The sequence below is a fragment of the Passer domesticus genome, chromosome 10 (genome assembly GCF_036417665.1).
Source record: "Passer domesticus isolate bPasDom1 chromosome 10, bPasDom1.hap1, whole genome shotgun sequence".
NCBI lineage: Eukaryota > Metazoa > Chordata > Aves > Passeriformes > Passeridae > Passer > Passer domesticus.
Window position 1 is genome coordinate 7,208,196 of NC_087483.1, and position 15,031 is coordinate 7,223,226.

Genomic DNA, 15,031 nt, shown 5'->3' on the forward strand with positions numbered 1-15,031 from the left:
TGCCATGGGCAAGGAGACCTTCCACTAGACCAGGCTGTTCCAAGAACCATCCAACCTGGCCTTATATACAAATCATGTGTAACTCCACTGATCTGAGCACTGAGTTATTTGTGTGGGAATAAATTCAACTTTAAAAGTCTCTACAACAAGCCAGGAAGCCATGAGGCATTTTCCTTTTGAGAATTTTGTCTTTTTTGGAGGGTGGCTTATTAGGTTTTGAAGTTGAATTCCTGATATTTGTGAAACAAAATACATGGAAAGGAAGGAGGGGGAAAGTTATGGTCAGTCTAAGCTTGGGCCTTGCTGACTGGAGGTCTGGCAACTCACCCTCCTTCCCACTTCACCTTCTTGGCCCTCCAGCCCTGCTGGTCCAGAATCTCCCTAAGGGAAAAACAAAACTCAAGTGAGACCCCTGAGATGAGCAGGCACTGAGAAAACAGATTCAGTTCTCAAAAAATGGCTCCTTTCATGCTTTCACACAAGTTAAAAGTCCTGCCTTTGGTGGGAATCCTTCTAACAACTCACAGAGAGTTTCCATCAAGTTTCTGAGCCAGCAGAAGTCAACATTCCTATTCTTTGGGAAATGCCTTTTGACAAATTAAGATGTATTTTTTATTGTCAGCTGATGTGAAAACAGATGGGTTTTGAAATTTTTAAGGAACATGTGGGGATTTTTTTCTTGCAAAGGTTTCAGGTGAATCAGGAGGTTTAGATTTGGTGTAATCTAATCAGTTCTCTGCTTTTGTATACAACCCATGAGAACACGCGAAGGTAATTTCCAAGTATAAAGTTCTTTTCAGAGACAATATCCCAAAAAGGCATTGTAAAATAATAATAATAATTTTTTTAAAGGTGCTTTTTACACAAAACATCTTCTAAACTGACATCTTCCCAGAGAAAGTTTTGGTTGCAAACCAACAACATTTTCTAGCGGAAAAAAATATTCCATCTGACAAGGCACAGTGAGTTTAAGGAACTTGCATCTTTTTGGCAGCATCCTTTTTTCTCCCTTTCTCTGGCCCATTCTGTTGTAAAAACCAAAAAACAACACAAGGCAACAAAGAAATTTTACCATTGGTCCAATTTCACCCTTTTGTCCTCTGGGGCCCCGTTGAGTATTATCAGCTCCTGAATCTCCCTGCAAGCAACAGAGCAATGAGAAACATCTGTGTAAGTGGAACATGAAAATCAAATCTCATAAACTGAGAGAGTTCTCAGCTAGAGCTGAGAACCAACTTTTTTTTCTTTTTTTTTTCCTTTTTTTGACTAAAATAGATGAAGTCTTGGTGCTGTTTTCAGACAGACACAGCTTTTCAACTGAGAAGTGATACTGAAGAAGACAAGGAAGGGGAATTTTAATATGGTGAAGCAGTGATTGATGGGCTGGTATCATGTGGTACCCACATGTCATCCCTGAGTCCTTGCTCTGTCATGGGACCTGCCGCTGTCAAACAGCATTTAATAAGCCAGAGCCACCCTCTCTGCTGACCCCAGGATCAGTGGGAAGGGGGTGGAAAATCAGGAAGGTGCCTTAGCAGTATTTACCGGATCTCCGCGGAGCCCACGGTCGCCTCGTTCCCCTCGTTCACCCTTAACTCCCTTATCTCCCTGAGGGAAGAGATGGAGAGTTAGGAAAAGCAGCCCTTGCTTGTTGAAAGCATCTCTGCCCAGCCCTCAGCCCTGCTGAGGCTTTCCACCCTCTCCTGGCTCAAATCCACCTCTATGCCATCATTTAGCTCCAGTGTAAAAGAGATTAAAGCCTACCCTCCTGCCAGAATATCCTTTCTCTCCAGAGGAGCCAGGCAAGCCCTTGTCTCCCTAAAAAAAAGAAAAATATTTTAGAATATTTGCCACTTCCAAGGTGCTTTTTAGATGCTTCACTGAAGCATCAAGTCATCAAGAGAAAAACAATTAAAATTACTGACCTCTTCTCCATCAATGCCATCCAGACCCATTTCTCCCAGTTCACCCTGTGAAAGGGAGGCAAGGGGCAAATGCTCACTGAGAGGTAAGGGGAATGGGGAGGGGGATACTGATGTGCCACACACTCACACTCACTGCTGTGGCATGAGGAAACAGCTCCCTACCTTCTCTCCTGGGAATCCCCGAGACCCCTGAGAAGATAAAAAAGAGAGTTACTCCACTTTTACCCAGCTCACTGCCATAGCAAACAGTGGAGAAGGAGGGCTGTGCTTGGTGGCAGACCCAGAGCCACGACCAGGACAGGACTTTCCCTAATTTCTCTTATGTTTGTCTTCAGCTGCCTCCCCAACACTTGTGTCAAGATAAAATATGTGGGGCGTGGGGGTTAATCCAGCTGATCCAATAAAATATCTCACTCCTTGCCACAACTCTTCCTTCACTGATTTTTTGTTTCTCCCTGCAGCCATTTTTATGTTGATCTAGAGCTAGTCTTAGTGCATTTGTCAAAGGCTGAACAGATTTTTAATGAAACTCAATGTCTCAGCTAATGGGCCGGGTTCATGCATTCCTCTTCTTCCTGCCAGAGGATCATGTGGCCAGAGCAAATGGTAGGAAACATCCCCTTAATTTCACTACTTCCCATAAACATTATATGTTTCACCACCTTTTCTGGCCTGGAGTGCAGCTGCTGTCCTGGATCATTAGCTCAAGGTTCCTCTTTAAAGCTTCAGCCATGGCTCACTTGTCTCCCTCTTCCCCAGCAGCAGAGTTCCACCCACTCACTGTCCCAGCCCTGTGCCAAGACACGCACATCCACCTCTTCCCAAATCTTTCCCCCAGAGCCAGACTGCAGAAGACAGATCATCCTTGTCTGTGGATTCAGCCTGGGTCTCTGGTGTGCCTTTTTGCTCTTCACAGCAACACCAAAGCCACAACAGCCTCTGGAAGCCCTGGTGCCTGGCCAGGTGGACACAACCACTCAAGGTCCTGTGGCAGAGGTTGTGTGACCTCCTGAAGCAGCAGGAGTTACCCCAGGGGGACTCCCACCCACTGGACCCTGGGTCTGCTCTGAGCAGGCTTGTTCCACACATACCTTTGTTCCTCTGTGCCCAGGGCATCCCTGGAAACCTTGTGTCCCATTCACACCCGGTGGTCCACGCTCACCCTGGTGCACAGAGGGGGAGAAAACAACAGTCAGGAGTTGCCTGCTAAGCCTGTTTCTGTGGCTACCTGTCACAGGAGGTGGCTTGGAGGCACGGGAGCAGCAGGTTTTGCCTGGCCACCCCACCATCTCTTGCCCACAATGTAGAGACCAACTTCAGGTCTTCATCATCATGGAGAGAGAAACATCCTTCCCAGTCCCTCAGCTGTGAAAGAGCTTTGTGAAACTTCTCTGTCGAAACTAAAATGACAAGATGAAGCCCTCAGAGCTGTGCACAGATGTCTAATCCCATCCTGACCTTCAAGCCCCAGGAAAACAGTGCCTGGCATGAGATGTCTCACAGCAGCCTTTGGCCCCTGCCTGTGCTGTTGAAAAGCCATGAGCACCGTCAGCCCCTTGGCCTCAGCTTCAGCCCTTGGGAGTGATGCATGGAGAGATGTTTATTCCAGGGCTGACGTGGGATTCACGCAGAGTTTGGATGAAGAGTGCTAGTAAGAATTCATGGGATTCACATTGTCTGCCGTGTGACGGATAGGAACATCACGGTTCCACTTTTGGACTAACTAAAGTCTGTCAGCTGTAGGTGGTATGGATAGCTTTGGCATAGGCTGCAGATTTGATGAAGTTGAGGATTTAATTTGCCTTGGGGAATAGCACAGAGATGGGTCACATCAAATAATGAGAGTTATTCCCCCATTATCCTTCTCCAGCTCTCGAGAAGCTCCCTACTGACTTTCTCTCAGGAGAAGCTGGGACCAGCAACTCAGCATGTCAGGTGTGGGAAACTTGGAGTTCTGCTGTCTCTTGTAACCCACATCTACATTCCCAGCAGAAAAAAAGTTTGGAGGCTTTTCATTTAGTGGAAACACCTCCCAACACTTGACTATGGTGAGGTCTCCATTTGAACAGGGGCAGTCACTCACCGGTCCTCCTTCATCACCAGGGTACCCTCCGTAGCCAAGATCCCCTGTGACACCCTAGAAGACAACAAACAAAATTGTGAATTTCCTTCATAGTTCTGTGATTGATATTCAAGGTTTTCTTAGATAAGGACAAAGCAGCTACTTGGTCATATGTGTTCATGAGAGATATAATCTCCTTTTGATGTCCCTAAATTGTTTCACAGGACGGTTCACCCTGTCTTTACAGCCATTTATCCCTGCCCTCTTGGATTTTTTGCAGCACTGAGGCTGTGGGGAAAGGGAAGAAGAGCAGCCCTCAATTGCTCTGCATGTCCCAGGGTCAGTTTTCAAAGGGGAGGAGTAAAAGGAGCTGATGTCCCCATTAAATTCACCCACTGCACCTACATGACCTGCACGTCACCACCAGGTTCCCGTGCACAGGGACCCTGACTCCCCAAATGAAGTGACCTACCTTTGGCCCTATAGGGCCTGGCACACCTCTGTCCCCTCTCTGTCCCGAGCACTTGCAGGGGACCTTGCAGCACGTCCTCTCTGCGATGTTGTCCTGCAGGAAAAATGGGAAGTGAAAGAATTAGAAATCCGCCAGAGCCCCAACACATGATTTTGGGCACCAGAGGGAAGGGTTTAAACAGAAACTGCGTGGGGCAGAACTCGTCGAGTGCATGTAGCAGGACATCAGTCCCCAGAGCCATGCCTGTCACTGAAGAGAGAAATCCCATCTCCAAAGGAAAATATCCAGGCTGTGGAGCAGGCCATGAGAAAGTCGCTGCAGTGAGCAGCTCACCAGCAACCCACAGGCTGAGAACAATTTGCAAGCACACAGTAAAGGAGAAAAAAAAAGGTTAAAAAGAATGATATGGACTCAGAGAAACCACAGCTTGGTTTTACATCATCCAACAGAAAAAAAGAGGGAAAAAAATCACTTTCTTTGCCAAGTACATTGCTGGCTGCAAACATTTCCTGCCAGCTTTGCACATTCACATTTTGGAAAGATTTTCCTAGGCTGAATTACCTGGGGAGGGGCTGAGGACCAACTCTTATCCCAAAACCCAAGGCTCACTCACAAGTGGCTGCACTTTGATTTGTGGGGAAGGGCCCAGCAAGGTTACCACAGGGACCAGTGGTTAAGCCCAATCTTATTAAATCTATTGGAAAAGGAGCTCAGTCGTGCTGGTAGCTGCTGAGAAGTTGGGAGGAACTGCACATACTGAGGTTGACAGCAAATTAACTCAACACTCGAGAGGGACTATGCATTGGGAAAGAAGTAAACCTATGAAGAAGAAAGAATCACGGTGTGGGTTAGGTTGGAAGGGACTTTAAAGGGTAACTCCTACATTTGTTAAAAGCATGTCTAAAATACAGGCAGTGCATGAGATCAGGGAAAGAAACCTCGAAAGCAATGCTTCTACAAGAGATTTAGCACTGACCAGGCACAACAGAGCATTACTGTAAGGTTAAAAAAACCAACAGTGTAAACACAGGCAGAGGGCAGGTTTTTGGCACTGCAGCTTTTGAAGGCACCTTATCCCATCCCATTTGACCTAAAGCCTTGGCTGGAGTAGGGTTCCTTCAGGAGTGGGAAGAGACTGTGATCTGCCCTGAACTTTGTTTGCTGTGGCATCTGTGAAAAGAGCTGACGTGAGGCAGGGAGGGGAGAGGAGCAGAGCCAAGAGGGTGTAATCCAGCCACGGCTCAGCCCCGCAGGAGATCCAGCCGTCGGCTTTCCTCCAGCATTACAAGGCAGCACTGCCTGTGCCAAGTTACTTACAAGCTGCTCTGCCAGCTCAAAGTCCAAGTCCAGCAGGTTAACTCTGAGTGGTCTGTTGTAGGTGAACCCACGGCCAAACTCCAGCTGCATCACTCTGTCAAAGTTGGTCACTCGGTCCAGCCCGACGAAGATGAGAGCGTTGACTCCTGGCAGGGAGAAGCAGAAGGGGCTTTGTGATGGGGAGAGGGGTTAACCACATGTTATCACCCTCCTCTGTGATAGCACATGGTTATCCACAGCTCTGATTGCAAACAGAGCCTTTTCAACAGAGAACAAGCATCTTCAGACACATCCAGTGTAAGCTGCCCACATGCTTAGGTGGCAGCAGGCAGCTAAACATCACAGGAAGGCAATGAAGAACAGAAAGAGCATGTAGAACTCACAAAATCCTTAGCCCTTACTATCAAAAGCAGATGAATTTAGGAGAAGTAGTGGTAAAATGGGCTACATGTTAACATGGACTATAATCACTGCCTGGAAGAGCAAAAAAAAATTACCTTCTGAGTGTAAAGTGGATGAAGCTGCCTCCAGTTGATTTATTGGCTCATCTACACCATCAGTAAAATGGATTATGACCTGAGAGAGAAACAAATTTCTGTCAGGACCCAGAATATTTCAGGTGTGAAACACAATCAATGTGCAGCCTGAAGGGCCTTTTTCCAATGCTTCATCTGAGAGACGGTGAGGGGACTTCTACACCTTTTCCAGGCCATGAGGCTCAGCATTCCTGTGCCAGGTTCCTGTACCTTCTTGTTCCTGTACATCATAGGTGTTGCTAGAGCACAGCACAGGAAATATCTGGAGATCAATAATTTGCAGCTAAGCAGTGACTGTGGGAACTGGCTGCAGTGATGCTCATCTAATTGTCAGGACCTTGGCAATGCAGGGAGAGTGCAGCAAACAAGTAGGGTTTAAGTGACTAAATTTATGGTGAATAAATTCAATTAATTAAATTAATTTTTTTAATTAATATGAATTTAGAGTTTCTTTACTAACTAAAGGACACCAGAAGCCAGCTCTGCTGGCCAATACCACCCCAGAGGCCTTGGCCCTGACTCACCTTGGTGCTGCCAGCGGGCGAGGACCGGAATTTGCTGAGGTAGGACCTCAGAGTGTCTGCCCTGAGGTAGTAGGGCCCGCGGGTCCGCATGTCCAGGAACCTCTCCAAGAGCTCGGGCCGGTATTCGGAGAAGTCCAGCCCCTCCACGGGTCCTCCCTGGGCCTGGGCCATGATGGCCACCCTGACGTTGGGTGCCTGGTTGCCAGTGCAGCTGATCTTCTGCATCTGGGTTATCCTGTTCAGCACAGACTCCACTCTCGACTCCAGGCCTCGCTGGGAACTGAAGATGTTTTGACCGGGCCCAACATCACTGACGTCGAAGCCAATTATCACTTCCAAGTCACAGTCTGAGAGGGGAATGAAGAAAGAGAGAAGAGCATCATGGAGCAATGCAATGATAGGTTTTCAATTTCTAGTTACTCTTTCAGTAGTTAATGAAGACACTGCGTCAAGAGCTGACACCACTTGCTGCACAAGTGCCTTCTGCTTCCTTTCACATAGCAGTGATAACTAGGAAAACTTGTGTTTTATTAATTTACTTTTTTAAATTTTAGCAATGGGATGAGCTGTCTAAACCAAGTCCAAGAGAAATTTGCATTTTCATCAGGCAGCTAAGACTGCTTCTCTCTTTCCCCAGCACATGGAAAGCTGTCAGTACTTGTACAGTGTGCACTTCTGCCTGTGCTGGAAGTGACACTCAGAGAATCACAGGGAGGTGTTTGAATTCTCTTTGGTATTAGCCTGGTTAATATCTTAACCACACTTGGGATAAGCTAATACCACCAGCAGTGGTTTGCTTTTCCCAGCACTCGGTTTTTCTTCTCAGCTGGAGCAGCTGCTCAGCTCTGGGCTGTTGTGCCTCTCCTTCTACTTCTCCAGAGGTTTAGGAGACGCCTCTGCTTAAAGTCAGAGGGCTGAGCCACGATCAGCCGTGCTGGGAGTAGGACTGGCTGCAATGTAGTAAGTAAAACCAGCTGCTGGGAGCCTGATCCGACAGCAATACCAGCTCACTTACTCACCACAATTCCCCTGCTTGGCTTCTGAAGTAGCCAAATCATGGGATTCCTTCTTAAGGCAATTTTACCTTGAACTTCAACCACTCATGCCCTGTTTTTTTCCTCATATAGCTGTCATGAGATCAGGTGGGCATTCTGGATGATCTGGCAAAGGAAATTCTGTTTTTCCCCTCCATTGTTTAAAGGGGTTGCAAGACAGCTGGATATAGGCTTTAGACAAGATCTTGGAGCGACAGCAGGGGAAAGGGAAATGGCTTCCCACTGCCAGAGGGCAGGGTTAGATGGGATATCGGGAAGAAATTCTTCCCTGTCCGGGTGGGCAGGCCCTGGCAGAGGTTGCCCAGAGAAGATCTAGCTGCCCCATCCCTGGAAGTGTTCAATGCCAGGCTGGACAGGGCTTGGAGCAACCTGAGATAGTGGGACGTGTTTATGGCAGGAAAGTTGGAATGCAATGGCATTTAGGGTGCCCTCCTACTCAAGCTATACTAGAATTCTATGATTCTGTGATTTCCAGCATACCATGCATGCCTGAATGGCCAAAAATTCCAGTTATATTGTAACAGACACAGAGAGGGGAAACAATGGCCATCACTTTTCATTTTGGCAAGAAACAAGTTGTTCTGTCAAGGTAATACTGGTATCATGTCCCTGTGAGAAAGTCCAAAGTGGGATTTAGTCCAAAGGCTAAATGTGGTGGTAGGAGGCCAGTGATTTAGTGCCTGGCTGTCACATCTGAAATGAATTCCACCACGGTGTCACCTCTGTGGTGATGTTACTCCAGTCATTCACAGGCTGAAGGCCATGGACAGGCTGCTCTTATACCAAAAGTTTGCAGTCTCCATCAGATTCCTGGAGGAGAAATGAGTCCATCCTGCACCTCAGGACACAGGCAAAGCACAACAGAAGGACAGACAAGTCCATCAAAACACACTTGACACTGAAAGCCACCCCTGAGAATGACCTGAGAACGTCATGAAGGGATTGTCCTTACCTCTTGTCACATCTGTTGTTCCTGGGCACAATCTCTCCTCCATGGCAGCTTCCAGCGTGACCAGGACCTGCTCATTCAGCTCGGACAGCTCCTGAGCTGTGGCTGCTCTGAAACTCATGGCGCTCTCACTGGCCAACAGGCTGACCTCCTTCAGGTCAATGTTCCTCACTCCGACTGCGAACACCTTGACGCCTTTCTGGGTGATTTCCAAGGATGCCTTCGGCCCATCATCCGTAGACTTCCCACCCGTGACGATGAAGGCGATCTGGGGCACCCTCTGATCAATCCTGCTGCCAGCCTCCTTCACAAAATGTTTTTCCTGGATGTGCCTGATGGCCGCGCCGGTGTTCGCCACTCGCCCGCCTTTGTAGATGACTTTGTTGATAGCATCTAAAATCTGAGCTTTGGTGGAGTAGTCCTTGAGGAAAAACTCATCGGTGACATCCGAGTTGTACTGGGCCAGTCCTACCTGGATAGAGTCGCCATCCCTGTAAATGGCATCCACCACGGAGTAGACAAACTGGAGGACTTCTTGGAAGTTATCTCTCCCCAGATTGATGGAGCCGTCCAGCAAAAACACAATGTCAGCCTGCTTTTTGCCTCCTGAAAAGATTACGAAGAAAACACAGTTGTTAGTAATTATTTGCAGCATCTATAACATTTAATCTGCTCAGTGCTTTGTGAAGTAGCACTTTGCAAATGAAATTTCCCTCTCCTTTCTACAATTTTAATTTAATTGATCCTTGGCAGGATTTTACACCCATACAAGGAAATGTTTGGATAACACTTCATACAGCATTACTTCTGATAGTCACCCTCATCTCCTTTCAGATTTAATTATAGTCTTTCCTAATTTAACAACTTCAAAGAGTTCTTTTAATCAATGCAACTAAAGGTTTGAGAATCAAAAGGTGTTATTACAGCATCATTTTTACTTTGTACAAATACCATCTATACTCTGTTCAGAAAAGTCTCCAGGACGAATAGCAGCCTTACCAGGTAAGAATGGTCCAGGTGAGTCTGTTGTAGGTATTGGGAGCTCATCAAGAATGTTCTGCACCCTCTTTTCTAAGGTTGAGAGTCCCGTGAAGTCCTGTACCACAAGCACGCGCCCGGGATCATTGGTAATGACCTGCAGCTGGTCCCTGTCCACATTCCTGGCTCCGACACCCAGAGGTTTGATGTTTGTGGAAGTGATCACTCTGGCAGGTCTGTCCACGTCATCCTGGGACCGATCTCCAAGGATGACCACCAGGTGCTGGGGCACTCCATCTTCTATCCTGCTCCCCGCAGACTTGATGAAGTAGTTCTTCACCACGAAGTCCAGGGCTTTGCCAGCGTTCAGGGGGGACCCACCTCTAAGCCTCAAGCGGCGGATGGCTTCCAGGACAGAATTTTTGGACTTGTGGGTCTTCAAGTAGAACTCGGGGAAGACACCATTGCTGAACTGCACCACCCCAATCCGCACTTTGTTCGGCCCCACTTCCAGCTGCTGGACAATTCTGCTGATGAAATCCCGAATATGAGCAAGCCCGTCCGGCCGAACGCTGTCAGAGCTGTCAATGAGGAAGACTATGTCCTTTTCATCTCCAGAAACATCTGCGGGAAAGCGAGAAGAGAGGAAATTATTGGTGTTTCAAGCCTTTGCTTAAGCTTTGCTGGAGGATTTCTGTGTGATCTGCTGTCACGTGAGGTAGAACCATGTGGCATATTTTGGCCAACTTTAAGCATGGTGCTTTGGGGAGCCTCTCCAAAAGGGCCTGTGTGCAAGTGGGAATGTGTGTCTGCCTGGAATTTGAAGCATGCATTACTCAGAACCTTATCTGTTTCATTCATTAAAACTCTTCTCTGGATTCTACCTTTCTCTGGATTTGTCAATGTTTCCAGCTTTATTTTGCCCTGATTTATGTCTGTTTCCTAGAGAGCTGCTAAACGGGAATAGGCAATTGTATACATTGCGTATTCGAATTGAAATTGACACAAATAAGTGCCATGTTTAAAGTACTTGACTTGAAAATCATAGGTTATGATGTATTTCGGTACTTGGGTAGAATTGTTTAAAGCTTTCCTTCTAAAATTGTATATGTGCTATGACTTTGGTTTTAACTAAGGAAAATCTTGACTTAAAGAGAAGTGTTTTGGGTAATGTTTGTTTGAGTAGCAGCCCAGAGAGAGACGGTGCCTTACCTATGGGGGGCTGCACATCTCCCAGCAGCCGCCTGATTTGGTCCACAGTCAGGGTTTCAATTGGAGTCAGCAGCTTCTGCTCGAGGCTGGGCAGTTCCTGGAAGCTGGAGACTTGGAATACATATTCAGGACTAAGGGAAATCTGTATCATCTCTTCAGTATCCACGTTCTTTGCTATCATCATAGGTGCCACCCCCACCTGCTTGACTTGGAGGGCTGGGTACTCCAAGTCATCGTCGGACTTGCGGGAGGAGAGGATGACCAAGAACTGAGGGACGCCCTCCTCTATGCGGCTCCCGGAGGGCCGGGTGAAGATGGTCTTGGCCACAAACTCCAGGGCCTCCCCCACGTTCACCAGCTGGCCACCTTTGGACCTCAGCTGCCTCACGGCGCTCTGCACCTCGTCCTTGGTGGAGTGGGTGTTGAGCAGGAACTCCACGTGGGGATGCTCGCTGAACTGGACCACTGAAATCCTGGTGGTGTCGATGCCCACGTCCAGGTTGTTCACGATCCTCCCGATGAGGTCGCGGATGAGGTAGAACTCCTGGGCGGCGGAGCGGGAGCCGTCGACCAGGAACACGATGTCCCTCTTCACACCCGCTGCAGGAGAGAAGGCACTGGTCAGGAGAAGCACCAGGAATTGCTTATGGAGGGCAGCTAAGCTCATCGTCTACACCACTGACCCATGCCTCTGGCCATGGGGATGGTACTCCTTGTTTCCCTGACTGAGATAACTCCTGGGAGCCCCAACAGGAAGCTCTGGGCTCAACCCAGAGACATGATCAGTCTGCTAGGCCCATCCCAGGGTGTGTAAGAACAGCAAATTCTAGAGTAAAGGAAGTGAGAGGGAGCAATGGGACACCTGGAACAGTAATTCCTTGTGAGATCTCCATCAGAGAAAATGTAGCCTGGTGGTAGTCCTTACTCAGGGCAGGTTGCTTTACATTCAGAATCACCCCTCTTTCTTTGGCTTTGCCCTCCAGGAAAGATTTTGTCCTATTATTCTCTCAGCTTCTGCCTTGTCAGGATGATTAATTGATTCCTAACAAAGTGTTTTCTGCAGTGGTAATTCAGGTAATTCAGAGCCTGAATTATTGCAGAATATCACACACTGATAAATGGGGATAGAGGAAAGTGGTCTGGCTTAGAAGGGAATGAACAGAGTAGGACAGTGAATTTCTAAGGGACTTCTCCAAGGTGGGTACTCTTCATCCCAGGCATATGCTGGCTGGATTTCACTCCAAGGGAGACCAGAAATGTAAGATCTGATCCTTCTCCTGATGCCCACCTCCAATTTCCCTTTCCCCAGTGAATGAGGGAGGAAAAGTAGAAAAATCAGCATGTCTCACATTTAGCAGAAAGCTGACCTTGATTTATGTGGTGTGAAGATGCCCCTGTAGCATCTAAATGACACAATTTCCTTCCATTTCAGAAGGAACAGCATGGACCTAAAATCCATCCACTTAAATAAGATTAAGGCAAACTTTCACTTTGTGGGTCTTCCATGTGGATACAGTATGGACCACCTCAAGGGGCTGGGCTTAAAGGTGGCTCAGTTTAACTGCACAGCTCCTACCAACCCTGAGTGCACCAACAGGGAGACCACGACAGACTTGGAGTCTTAGCCGTGACCATCCTTGATTTTCTCAGTTTGTGTTGCAGCCATGATGTTACTAAACATCATATTTTTGCCACTGGCTCTCGGTGCAGACACAAACATCTTCTCACCTGGGCTGGGTGATGTAAAAACCAGGTCAGGGGCAAGAGATTCTATTTCTTGCTTGGTCAGCCGGATGACTCTGTTGGAGACGACCTGCTGCACCGAGTCCAGCTGGCTGAAGTCAGGCACAGAGATAGCAAAATCTGGGAGGAAGGAAATGGTCTGCAGCTCTGTGAGGTCGGCATTTCCGATCCCAATGCCAAAGGGCACCGTGCCACTCGTCTTCAGGACCACTGAGGGCCTCCTGACATCGTCCTGGGACCGGTCAGCAGTCAGCAGGATCAGGAACTGCGGGACGCCCTCCGCTATCCTGCTGCCGCTTGACACCGTGAACACGTTCTTGATGAGATAGTCGAGGGCTGCCCCCGTGTTCAGGGGAGACCCTCCCATGAGCTTCAGCTGCTGGATGGCGCTGACGAGATCTGCTTTGTCCTCGTGGGTGTCCAGCAAGAACTCGGGCTGTATGGTGTTGCTGTACTGCGCGACAGCCACGCGCACCTTGTCGCGGCCAATGTCCAGGCTCTCGACAACTCTTTGGACAAACGTCTTCAGCAGAGGGAAACCTCTTCTGACACCATCCGAGCCATCGATCAGAAACACCACATCCTTCTTCTCACCTCTCTCAACTACTGTTTGAGACAAGTAAGGGAAGGGGGGGGGAAAGTGAGACTCTCTTTTGCAGTGGTTAATATTCTCCTCATACATTGAACCGAAGGAGAACAAAGCTCGGGGAGGGGAAGGCGAGGTGTCAGGAAAGGTGGTTCGGTTCCTTTGCCACCGGATGCAATCCCTGGTGGGGAGGCAGATGGGTGGAAGTTGGTGGGAGCTGGAGTGCAGAGCATTCCATGCCTTACCCACCGAGTCATAGAATCATAGACCCATGGGAAATGGGGTGCCAAGGGACTTCTGGGTGCCATCTGCTACCTGAGGCTGGGAGAAGCCAACAGCTCCCAAGGGACATGGGAAGGTGGCATTTGACTTTGCAACATGCAACAGGAGCCTGGGATCTTTTGTTCCCAAGAAACAATGAGTTTCTGGATGAAATGGCATATGGCGAGTGCTCACAGGGAGGTGGTGAGGAGAGGGACAGGAAAGCTTTTCTGGCGCATTATTGAATTTAGAAATAAATACTTCTGAAAAGAAATTAAGAAATCACTGGAGAGGACATCCAGCTAAAAATGCTGAAATGCTCTTCTAAAGTGCTAGATACTGATCTCTGGGTTTTTTTCCTTACTATCTTCAGGCAGGAAAAAAACATGCTAATTGTGACCAAACTATTCTCAAAAAAAAAAAAAAATCAAATAAAAACCACAAAGAAACAAACAAAAAAAAAATCTCAAAATCAAGACCGTGAAGTGTCCAAGATCAGAGAACTTTGACCTGTTATGCTATTGACCAACAGAATTGCAAAGCTTTGGCTGGGCCAAGCAGAAAACATCACTGTCTCTCAAACACAGCAACTGCTGGATGACATCCCAAAAAGTACTGTTGGCATGTTTGGAGCAAGGTTGAGTGGGACAAGCAGGAGCATGATCTGCCCCTCTGAAGAAAATATTAATTATCTACTTAAGAATGCTTAGTCATATAAAGAGTTAACAAGGACAGTTAAATTCTTAATGCAGACTTCAGATCAAATTTATTTCATAAAAGATTGTTGTAAACCTACAGAAGAGAGGAATATTAATATAGGTGGGAAGAGGGAGTAGACATTGCCTGGTGTATTCCAGTTTCCTATACTTCCTCTAAAGTTCAGGAACAATGGAAAAGTCCTATTAAAAGTCCCTGTGTAGCAGATAAAGAAGAAAAAAATACAGTTGCTCCTCTGGGATGGATGTCTTTTAGCCAAGAATACTAAGAAAACTGGGTGAATGCTGCTGTCTCTGTGCAAATAGCACAATTATTAATAGTCCTTGGTGGTCAAAGGAATTCCAAATGGTCTGGACAAGACAGAAATGGTTTTAAAAGGGAGGATGGAATTCAAGAGCACTGATTGCACAAGTCTTGGTTGAGACAGAAGCTGCACAAATATGGGAAGGGTCATGAATCTGCATGGAAAGGATGGGGTAAGAGATGACCAGGGGATGCCATTGTCACGCTCTGGTCATTTGGAGGAGGTTGATGCTGGGGAGGCAAGGGTGAAAATGTAGAAGAAAACCTACAAGACCTACAAGGAAGGATTGAATGAGCTGGGTACACAGCTGGTGACATGAGGACCAAGACAAGACTTACAAGTCAAGCCTAAAGTAGATGAAAAGGCTGCAGAAAAATCTAAAGTCTTTTC

The 15,031-nt window shown here is 47.4% G+C and overlaps 1 protein-coding gene across 12 annotated transcripts in view; it reads right to left on the bottom strand.

Moving 5' to 3' along the window:
• COL6A3 (collagen type VI alpha 3 chain) overlaps positions 1–15,031 on the bottom strand; it is a 58,016-nt gene that overhangs the window by 17,949 nt on the left and 25,036 nt on the right. For 10 of the 12 annotated variants that reach the window (XM_064433531.1, XM_064433530.1, XM_064433529.1 and 7 more), the window contains 16 exons: positions 12,759–13,379; positions 11,031–11,630; positions 9,840–10,442; positions 8,844–9,446; positions 6,837–7,183; positions 6,274–6,352; positions 5,777–5,922; positions 4,460–4,552; positions 4,009–4,062; positions 3,017–3,088; positions 2,088–2,114; positions 1,926–1,970; positions 1,765–1,818; positions 1,546–1,608; positions 1,073–1,138; positions 328–381 (listed from right to left, as the gene is read on the bottom strand). In XM_064433531.1, coding sequence (XP_064289601.1) covers positions 328–381; positions 1,073–1,138; positions 1,546–1,608; positions 1,765–1,818; positions 1,926–1,970; positions 2,088–2,114; positions 3,017–3,088; positions 4,009–4,062; positions 4,460–4,552; positions 5,777–5,922; positions 6,274–6,352; positions 6,837–7,183; positions 8,844–9,446; positions 9,840–10,442; positions 11,031–11,630; positions 12,759–13,379 — 3,527 coding nt within the window. The remainder of the gene's footprint in view (positions 1–327; positions 382–1,072; positions 1,139–1,545; positions 1,609–1,764; positions 1,819–1,925; positions 1,971–2,087; positions 2,115–3,016; positions 3,089–4,008; positions 4,063–4,459; positions 4,553–5,776; positions 5,923–6,273; positions 6,353–6,836; positions 7,184–8,843; positions 9,447–9,839; positions 10,443–11,030; positions 11,631–12,758; positions 13,380–15,031) is intronic. The other 2 variants (XM_064433528.1, XM_064433535.1) reach the window with 2 other exon arrangements.